We start from the raw sequence: 10,741 nt of genomic DNA on the forward strand, positions 1-10,741 counted from the left end.
CCTTTTCTGTGTATATTGATTTCAGCCATGTGGGTTCCTGGCTTGGCCCAGCAATCCCATTGTTCACTTTACTTTGATCCTTCCCAGATAAAGTGGCTGTTTTGCCTAGCTTGGAACTGTCAGCATCTGAAACAAAAGTGGAGGACTTGTTTAAAAACAGTACAGTTTCCAATTAACCAAGCACAGTATTACAACAGAGAACAAAAAGGCAAAACTTTGAGTCTCAATAAAGTCATGACTTTTCTGCCTTCGGGATTTTGTACTCGTGCTATGTCATAATATTCTCACATAAGCGCAAAAAAGCAGTTCAGAGACATCGATACGGATGTATTTAGGCCAGGCATCAAACTGAATCCCAAAACCCATAATCCTAAGAAATGCAGAGCTTCAAGCAAGCCAAACTCATAATGTATGTACTACAGAAACCATCAGTTGTAATTGTTCAAGCAGAAAGAAGAATACTTCCCCCGAAAGATTTTTATTTTGCATCTTCAATATAAAAACAAAAGGCTTCAAGTTGCTTCAATATATCAAAGGGCTTCCATTCATGTCATAACAAAGAACACAATTTATAAAACTTTTATTTACAGCAATTCACTAGTATCAAAATCTCCATGTAACATCGATATCTTGTAACCCATGGAGAAAGGAAGCATCTGTAAATTTAACAAATGATGTAGCACGATATACCAAAACCATTTTCCCAACGAAAAATCCAACAAAAGCAAGGGTAAGTCATATAAGAAAAACTACATAGTGCCAAATGACTCTTCTTTTATAACTCAATATCATTAAACACTCTACTGAAAACAAATATATGACAAATTGAAAATATATTACAGATAATTTTTCTTTTTCAGAAAAAGCATGATCCTAAACAATGATATTATGACAATGCATGCAGATTATGACCCTGAATAGTATTGTAAGAACGAAACAATAAATTCTTTCTGATAAAACAAATAACTTACCCAAAAGAAAAGCCATGACATAATTGTACACCTCCGGAAGGTCAGACTTGTTTACCAATCTTGCCAGTGATTGATCCGCAATTTCATAAAGTCGTCTCCCTCTCATGCCCTTACTGACAACAAATATTCTCTTAACGTATTCAAGTTCCCTAGCAAGATTTTCAATTGTCCAATCCTTTGCGAAATTCTGAAAAACCTCTTTCACAAAGCCAAACATCTCAGAAGGATGATCGCAGGCAACACAATGAAACTGCATCTCAGTCATCCCTTGAGATCCAGTAGCACTGCGTCCATTTCTAATATAAGATTCCCGCAATGCACAATCCGCGTGGCACCAATGGAGACAAACATCACACCCAATCCAACTACATGTATTCGAGGCCATGTCGAACTTTGAGCACACAAGACACATACACGCACTGCAAAAACCACTCTTTTGCGAACAAACCTTGCAATTACATTCATCCACAGGCACAGGACTCCGACAAGAAGGATTTCTGCATCTTGAGTTAAGAAAAATTTCAGCCAAATCAGAAGATGCACCATTCTCTTGCTGGAGATAATCCGGTAGACCAGTCTTCAGAGCAACCAAGATTTCCAGTTGCGCACGATGAGCTTTTAGTAGCATCTCCATGGTTATATCAGACCTGCTCTGCAGTGCCTTCTGAAATGCAAACAGTTGCATGCGCTCATCCATATTTAACATCATATTGCGAATGGTCTCCTTCACACATGAAGCCGATTGTCCTGTCATCTCATGAAACTTTCTAGCCATTACATGTATGGGATCGGAGACTATCCTGGCAACGATTGTCTCCACAAAGTCAGCTAGCTCCACCAATGAGAAATTTCTCGTGTTCCTTCTGACTGCTAGTCCTATATAAACTACCACTACTTTTCTCTCTCATTAGTCGTTTCCTGTCCAAACTATAGTTTGATCCCATTTCATGAGATCCAACGCTATTCGAAGGTGATCTAACGTCCTCATGGTTCCTTGCCTGTCCTCCTGACAACTGCTTATTGAAGCTTAGCTGCCTTTCCATTCCATTCGTCACTTTAGAGCTTCCTTCAGGATGCCTACGATGTTGTTGCCCTTGGACCGATTGACCATTTGGAATGCCTTGCGATGCTTGAGACTGTTGTTGATGAGACGTGTTTCCATTCATCAAGATTCTTTGATACAAAGGGACTTCTTTACTCTTAGCATCATTCTGAACGAGTGCCTGCCAAGGAACTTCTTTACCCTTAGCCTCACTCTGAGCGAGTGCCTTCCAATCGATTCCCTGGAAAAGGGGACGACTTTTAACCGACTGTTCAAAGTCCATCGAATTCTGGGTCGTTAGCGAACAGCTAGGGTTGTGATAAAACGACTGAGAGCCCGGAAAGGATACTGATCGAGTAAATCCATCAGAGTTAGTAAGAAAAGTATTACTTAGAGACTGAACACTCATTGCTTGGTCAGGAGAACCAGGAGCTGCACCACCAATGGGTAACAAAAAATTAGGCAAGCTAAGAGAAAGATCAAGCCGCTCAAGTGCAAGCTTCTCATCCTTCATACTGGAACCAGATTGATCAGCTTTCTCCTGTCTCCGAACAGGAGAGCTTGAAAACAACTCGAAACCCCTAGTTCATGGTCCTTCTATATCATTTTCCATGCTAGTTAACAGCTCTCTGGATTCTCTGGCAGTCCACCGACCATCTTCTGCTGAATCCACCATATCGGTCGGTGCCACAGCGACGCTTTTACCTTTATCCTTAAAATTCTGACTTTTTTTATATGTTGAAAACACAAAGCAGCGACATGATGTTTTTAGTTTCTAAACATGTATTATATGTTGAAATTGATTTCCGCCTTTTTTTATAGATATATTATAAACATTTAATTGAACTGATCAAAAGAGAATCAACGAACCAAAAAAAAAAGCGTAGAATGAGAAAACAGAATTGGTTCCAAAAACCATAAATAGGAGCACTGCTTTATAACATAATAAAAGAAATGAGGCAATCTCTCTGTACAGATTCTGGTTAGTGGTTCAATAAACAAATACAACAGAAACTACCATGAAAAATACCCTAATTGGAGCTATAAAACCACTACATTGCAAGGTACAACATAAAACTATCAGCACACGAGGTTACGGTTACCTGCCACACCGAAAACTCTTACAGGGACTCCTCTTCGTTTGCCAATCACAAAGAAAGGTTCCGCTTCGTCGCTTCCATTTTTAACAAAAGATCCTTTATATCAGCTTGCATTCTCATCTTCATATTGGAGTATTCACGATGCACTCGGTCTAGAGCTTGTAGTTCTTCAAGTTTCTTGCTGTGCATTTCTTCTGCCTCCACTAAGCGCAACTTTGCTATCCTGCTCCTAAATTCTTCTTCAATTTTTTCATTCTTTGCCATTGCTATGCGTTTCAGCCCCTCAGCTTCTCTTCTTGCATCATCTGCTCGTGTTTGAAACATTTTTGCCTCAGCCTGCTTGATCCTCACAATGCTCTCCAGCTCATCGAAAAGAGGTTCTTTTTGGGCACTTGTGTGCAACTCTGCGTCCATAATGCGTTTCTCATGTTGGTCGTAGTTAAAGCTAGGATGAGTGTTAGCTGCAGTCTCCAACTGAGGGACCTTCTCAGCGTATATTGATTTCAGCCAGGCAGGTTCCTGGCTTGGCCCAACAATTCCATTGCTCGCTTTAATTTGATCCTTCCCCGATAAAACGGGTGTTTTGCCTAGCTTGGAACTGTCAGCATCTGAAACAAAAGTGGAGGACTTGTTTAATAACAGTACAGTTTCCAATTAACTAAGCACAGTATTACAATAGAGAACAAAAAGGCAAAACTTTGAGTCTCAATAAAGGCATGACTTTTCTGCTTCGGGATTTTGTACTCGTGCTATGTCATAATATTCTCACATAAGCACAAAAAAGCAGTTCAGAGACATCGATACGGATGTATTTAGGCCAGGCATCAAACTGAATCCCAAAACCCATAATCCTATGAAACGCGAAGCTTCAAGCAAGCCAAACTCATAATGTATGTACTACAGAAACCATCAGTTGTAATTGTTCAAGCAGAAAGAAGAATACTTCCCCCAAAAGATTTGTATTTTGCATCTTCAATATAAAAACAAAAGGCTTCAAGTTGCTTCAATATATCAAAGGGCTTCCATTCATGTCATAACAAAGAACACAATTTATAAAACTTTTATTTACAGCAATTCACTAGTATCAAAATCTCCATGTAACATCGATATCTTGTAAACCATGGAGAAAGGAAGCATCTGTAGATTTAACAAACGATGTAGCACGATATACCAAAACCATTTTCCCAATGAAAAATCCAACAAAAGCAAGGGTAAGTCATATAAGAAAAACTACATAGTGCCAAATGACTCTTCTTTTATAACTCAATATCATTAAGCACTTTACTGAAAACAAATATATGGCAAATTGAAAATATATTACAGATAATTTTTCTTTTTCAGAAAAAGCATGATCCTAAACAATGATATTATGACAATGCATGCAGATTATGACCCTGAATAGTATTGTAAGAACGAAACAATAAATTCTTTCTGATAAAACAAAGAACTTACCCAAAAGAAAAGCCATGACATAATTGTACACCTCCGGAAGGTCAGACTTGTTTACCAATCTTGCCAGTGATTGATCGGCAATTTCATAAAGTCGTCTCCCTCTCATGTCTTTACTGACAACAAATATTCTCTTAACGTATTCTAGTTCCCTAGCAAGATTTTCAATTGTCCAATCCTTTGCGAAATTCTGAAAAACCTCTTTCACAAAGCCAAACATCTCAGAAGGATGATCGCAGGCAACACAATGAAACTGCATCTCAGTCGTCCCTTGAGATCCAGTAGCACTGCGTCCATTTCTAATATAAGATTCCCGCAATGCACAATCCGCGTGGCACCAATGGAGACAAACATCACACCCAATCCAACTACATGTATTCGAGGCCATGTCAAACTTTGAGCACACAAGACACATACACGCACTGCAAAAACCACTCTTTTGCGAACAAACCTTGCAATCACATTCATCCACAGGCACAAGACTCCGACAAGAAGGATTTCTGCATCTTGAGTTAAGAAAAATTTCAGCCAAATCAGAAGATGCACCATTCTCTTGCTGGAGATAATCCGGTAGACCAGTCTTCAGAGCAACCAAGATTTCCAGTTGCGCACGATGAGCTTTTAGTAGCATCTCCATGGTTATATCAGACCTGCTCTGCAATGCCTTCTGAAATGCAAACAATTGCATGCGCTTATCCATATTTAACATCATATCGCGAATGGTCTCCTTCACACATGAAGCGGATTGTCCTGTCATCTCATGAAACTTCCTAGCCATTACATGTATGGGATCGGAGACCATCCTGGCAACGATTGTCTCCACAAAGTCAGCTCCACCAATGAGAAATTTCTCATGTCCCTTCTGACTGCTAGTCCTATATAAACTACCACTACTTTTCTCTCTCATTAGTCGTTTTCTGTCAAAACTATAGTTTGATCCCATTTCATGAGATCCAACGCTATTCGAAGGTGATCTAACATCGTCATGGTTCCTTGTCTGTCCTCCTGACAACTGCTTATTGAAGCTCAGATGCCTTTCCATTCCATTCGTCACTTCAGAGCTTCCTTCAGGATGCCTACGATGTTGTTGCCCTTGGACCGATTGACCATTTGGAATGCCTTGCGATGCTTGAGACTGTTGTTGATGAGACCCGTTTCCATTCATCAAGATTCTTTGATACAAAGGGATTTCTTTGCTCTTAGCATCATTCTGAACAAGTGCCTGCCAAGGAACTTCTTTACCCTTAGCCTCACTCTGAGCGAGTGCCTGCCAATCGATTCCCTGGAAAAGCGGACGACTTTTAACCGACTGTTCAAAGTCCATCGAATTCTGGGTGGTTAGCGAACAGCTAGGGTTGTGATAAAACGACTGAGAGCCTGAAAAGGATACTGATTGAGTAAATCCATCAGAGTTAGTACGAAAAGTATTACTTAGAGACTGAACACTCATTGCTTGGTCAGGAGAACCAGGAGTTGCACCACCAATGGGTAACAAAACATTTGGCAAGCTAAGAGAAAGATCAAGCGGCTCAAGCGCCAGCTTTTCATCCTTCACACTGGAACCAGATTGATCAGCTTTCTCCTTTCGCCTAACAGGGGAGCTTGAAAACAACTCAAAACCCCTAGTGCTGGGTCCTTCTATATCATTTTCCAACCCAATTAACAGCTCTCTGGATTCTCTGGCAGTCCACCGACCATCTTCTGCTGAATCTACCATATCGGTCGGTGTCACAGCGACGCTTTTACCTTTATCCTTAAAATTCTGACTCATACTATTCACCGTATCCAGCTTAACCACTTCATTATCCTCCTCATCCTCTGTTACTACCTTGTCTGACTCTGTCATTTCATCGTCATCATCCTCCGCCTTCAATTCAAGGTCAATTCCCTTATCTTGCTTTGGTTCCTCTTCCAATTCCATCGGAATCTCCGCGACCACTTCTTCATCACCTTCCCTGAAACTCCCTTTTCCATCATCCTCATCTTCACGAGCTTCCACATTCCCGCTGTTATCAATCATTTCGTTATCACCATTTGGCAAGTCATCATCTTTCTTCTCCTCCCCATCCTTCCTTTCACACACACTCTCTTTACTCACATCTTTCACCTCTTGTTTATCCGAGGACTCACCTTTCTCCTCCCTAGCCTCTTGTTTATCCAGAGACTCACCTTTCTCAACCCTATCTGTATCCCTATCTGAAGTCTCGCTTCGAATCCGTGTTTCTTCCGTTTCAGCTCCACCTTCAGGACCCAATTGGGGCTCACCTTCACCTCCACCTCCAACACCAGCTCCAGCTTCCGGCGCAAGCTCACCCTCCTCCATTTCACTACTAGTCCTACTCCCCTTCTCAGCCTTAACCTCCTCCGTCTCCCTCTTCCTAACCTCAACACTCTTTGGCTGCTCAACCGGAACCTCCTCCGTCTCCCTCTTCCTAAACTCAACAATATTTGGCTGCTCACCCTGAACCTCCTCCGCCTCCACCTCCCTCTTCCTCACCTCAACACTCTTCGACTGCTCACTCCCCACCGAGTCCTTAGACCAAGTGGGCGACTTGGACTTTGACTCCGATTTCGACTCCTTCCCATCCCTAAACCTCCTCGCAGGGGACCTAACCCTAGACTGCTCGCTCCCTGAATCCCTCGAATTCGACCACGTCGGCGACCTCATGTCCCTCAACCCCTTCCCTCCTCCTCTTTCCTCGAACTCCTTCCCAAACCTCCGCCACGACAACGCTCCGCTCCCGCTGCCTTCGCGCCTTGACCTGTCCCGCTCCGATCGAAACCCTTTCGGAAAATCCGCCGGCGACCTCCTCGACGCGGAGAAGCTCTCGGACCGGTGCATCAAATTACGATCGTACCCTCCTCCATCTCTATTGTATCGATCGGTCCCCTTCCTCCGGTCGAAACCGTCGAACTCGTGCCCCGGCCTCTTCCGGACAGTTCTGGACCCTCCGCCAGAACCGGCCTGTTCCCGGTCGTCGTAGGAGCGAGCCGGCGCCAGAGAAGAAGCCGAGGAGGACGAAGAGAGCAAACCCTTCCGCACAGTATCTGGCTTATAGTAGAAGCTCCGGTGCGAGTTGGAGGAGGTTCGGCTGGGGTTGGAGCTGGGGTTCGGGTTAGGATTCGGATTCGGATCCTTCCCGAAGGAATCGAGATCGTCGCTGGATCTCAGCCTCTTCATTTCTCCCCCAAATTAAAAATAAAATTAAAAAATAAAATAAAAATTGAAGAGCTGCCGACTACGACGTTGTATTTGAGCTGAAGGGGGTGAGGGCTTTTGGCCATAAAGGAGGTCGAATTTACTGGGATTGCCACGGAAGCTGGTTGAAAAGTGAGCCGGGGTAGCACAGAGAGAGAGAGAGAGAGGGGACAGCCAGCGGAGAGGAAGGTTCGGGGAGAGTAGAAGGGGTAAAATTAGAAGGACAGTGATGTCCTTGAGTCAACGCAGTTTTAACAACTGATGAGGAGAGAGAAAGAGGGAGAATGAGTTGGATACGCAAAGTGCCTGGAAAAGCATTGAAGAGTGAGTCTCTTACCGTAGGGTTCTCTCCCTTCTATTATCTTCCTTTTTTATCTCCCCTTCTTACATTTTTTTTTAATTTTATTTTCTATATAAAAATTTCAAAATATAATGTAATCGTGACATAATCAGAACTGTTTAAATAAGAAAGGATGAAAGAAGAGAGAGATTAAGAGATGAGAGAATTCTACTTCATTTTGTTGGCAACGAAAGTGTGTTTGAATGCACGAAGTCGAAAGGAATGCGTACCAAAGACATTTTTTTTTATTTTAATTTTACTAGTATTCGAGGAATGGGAGAATTCGAAAGTTTTACAGCATAAGAGAGAGGGAGCTTCGAACATGAAGTACGTTAATCACTAGAATACTTGCTACAAACAACATTCGACTAATGTTAGTAGGTGTGATGAAAGAAAAGATTAACATTCAACAAATGTTAAATGCTTTCATTCATCAAAAAATTAAAATTAATATTGAAACTCTTTTTCGCTCTTATTTTCTTAAAATGATCGAGACATTCATTTGAAAAAAATTTATTCGATACCTTATTTTCTCAGTAGTCCTTCTCTAGGTACAAAAAGGAATTTACAAAATATCTCCAAAATTCGATGTACTTCATCAAGTGTGAGGCACATCTCATGTTTGCCGAATCTAAAAATTATTGTCTTTTTTTATACCGTTTAGCCATTTTTATGAATCAGAAAAATTACCTTTCTTCTTAAAAAATAAAAAAATAAACTTCGATAAGGCATGTTAATCATAAATTCCGATGGTACCAAATATAGAGAAACTCTTTTTCTTTTTTTTAAACAGTGACTAAACCAGCATACTAAAGTTTTTCTCCTCTTTATTTATTGATTGAAGTAAAAAGAAGTCAATAAGATTTAGATTGCTAAATATTAATATCAAAGTTAGTCAGGTGGCGTTCTGAGGGGAAATGGGAAAGGGAAGGGTGAGGAAGCTTCTAACCTGAGTGAGGAGAACCACAATAGTGCTTGATTTCCATTATGACACTAGTATTTTTTCATAGCTTAAAATAGTTGAATAAAACAAAATATACCCAAATATGATTTATTTCAGATGTAAGAAATTTGTAGATTATAACATAATGCCTTATGGTTAGTTTTGAATTCACGGAAAAATTTACCTTCTGTAACGATAGGTCATCCCGTTTCAAAATAATTTACCTATCATTTTTCAAATCATTAGATTAATAATAAATAAAACACATGAAGAAACAAAAGCATTGTCTTTTTTTTTTTTTTTTTTACTTCTTAAATCACATTGGAACCAAATAAATTAAGATGCAAATGGCATTTTTTGTGTATGTAATTTAGTGAAATTCCTACAAGTGAGTAAGTGACATGTTCAAGAAGGTCAACATGCAATAGATTCTACGTTGTTTTCTATATTTTCTAACTCGTACACGCAGAATTAAAATATTTGGCCTAATTTATACATGCATATATGCAAAATACAAACAATAGCCCTTCTTTCAAGCTTAGGGAGTTTTAACGAAACACTTACGGTACTGTTCACTTTAACGAAAAATCACATTTTTACTCTAAAAAGTCATTCCTGGTAATATTTACTTACAACTCTTTTTTATCATTTTCGTTAAAATTTAAAGTTTTTAAACCATTTTCATTAGTTTTCCTTTGAAATTATGAAATTGCTTGATTGATTTGAGCCTTGGAGATGGAGTCTCTGAAATCATGGAAAATGATTAAATAAATTGCATGACTATAAAATCTTTTCAAATTTTCATTTCATCGATTATTAGAAGATTTATTTGCGGTAAGGTGAGTTGGCCAAATGGATAGATTTTTCAGTGTGTATGAAGTACAGGTACATACGTCATATTTCATTATACAACGGAAGAGACATTTAAAAAAAAAACTTCTCTCAACTTGTATAATGACATATAACGTATCGTCTCGTATTTTAGGCACATTGAAAAATCTCTTAACCAAAAGTAATGTATCTGCTCCTAAAATAAAATTTGACTCCTCATCCGTGTAAATTAGTATAAATTTAAAACATTTTGTTTAGCTGGAGGAAAACCAACATGCAAATAGTTTCTAACGGTTGAAGCCGAGTAACATACGAAATCCTAAACAAAAACACAAGAGAGCCGTTCTTTTAAGAGAACTTTAATGAAAAGTTATTGTACTGTTCACTTTAAAAAAAATCATGTTTTAACATTAAAAAGTCAATTTTTGTACTATTCATTTTACCTTTTATTTTGTCATTGTCATTAAAACTCAAAGTTTTCAAACTATTTTCATTAATTTTTTTTAAGCAATAAAATTGTTTGGTTGATTGGATAAAATAAAAGTTCTGTCCATCTACGAGAAACAAAGAAAGAAGAGCCGAATAAGCGCCGGACACGCATCCAGCTCATCAAAACCAAACTGTTTGACCCTTTTCTTCTTCCCTTTTGGCCAGATTCCACCACGAACAATATGCGACTGCTCACTCCTATTTTTATCCAATTAGATTTAGATATTTGTTTAAATAATTGAAATTGTAAATACAAATTGAACACATGTCTAAATCTGATTGGGTGAAAGCATGAGTAGCTGTTGAAATTTTTAGCAGTCAAGTATTGTACTTCCACGATTGTGATTCCTACGTCACTATCGTGATACCTCCAAAGG

At 39.6% G+C, this 10,741-nt stretch overlaps 2 protein-coding genes across 3 annotated transcripts in view; both read right to left on the bottom strand.

The window, feature by feature from the left end:
- The window catches only part of LOC126628889 (protein OBERON 4-like), a 3,713-nt gene extending 679 nt beyond the window's left edge, over nucleotides 1-3,034 (bottom strand). Inside the window, 4 exon segments of the mRNA XM_050298750.1 lie at nucleotides 1-126; nucleotides 972-1,800; nucleotides 1,802-2,734; nucleotides 3,020-3,034. Coding sequence (XP_050154707.1) covers nucleotides 1-126; nucleotides 972-1,800; nucleotides 1,802-2,734; nucleotides 3,020-3,034 — 1,903 coding nt within the window.
- LOC126628358 (protein OBERON 4-like) overlaps nucleotides 1-7,984 on the bottom strand; it is a 10,736-nt gene extending 2,752 nt beyond the window's left edge. Inside the window, exons 1-2 of one of the 2 annotated variants that reach the window (XM_050298002.1) lie at nucleotides 4,566-7,984; nucleotides 3,117-3,721 (exon numbers count right to left, since the gene is read on the bottom strand). In XM_050298002.1, coding sequence (XP_050153959.1) covers nucleotides 3,162-3,721; nucleotides 4,566-7,743 — 3,738 coding nt within the window. In that variant the 5' untranslated portion in view covers nucleotides 7,744-7,984 and the 3' untranslated portion in view covers nucleotides 3,117-3,161. Of the gene's footprint in view, nucleotides 1-2,915; nucleotides 3,722-4,565 lie in introns of those variants that run through there. The other variant, XM_050298001.1, reaches the window with a different exon arrangement.
- Nucleotides 7,985-10,741: the final 2,757 nt, after the last annotated feature.

The sequence above is a fragment of the Malus sylvestris genome, chromosome 7 (assembly GCF_916048215.2).
Source record: "Malus sylvestris chromosome 7, drMalSylv7.2, whole genome shotgun sequence".
In the NCBI taxonomy this organism is placed as follows: domain Eukaryota; kingdom Viridiplantae; phylum Streptophyta; class Magnoliopsida; order Rosales; family Rosaceae; genus Malus; species Malus sylvestris.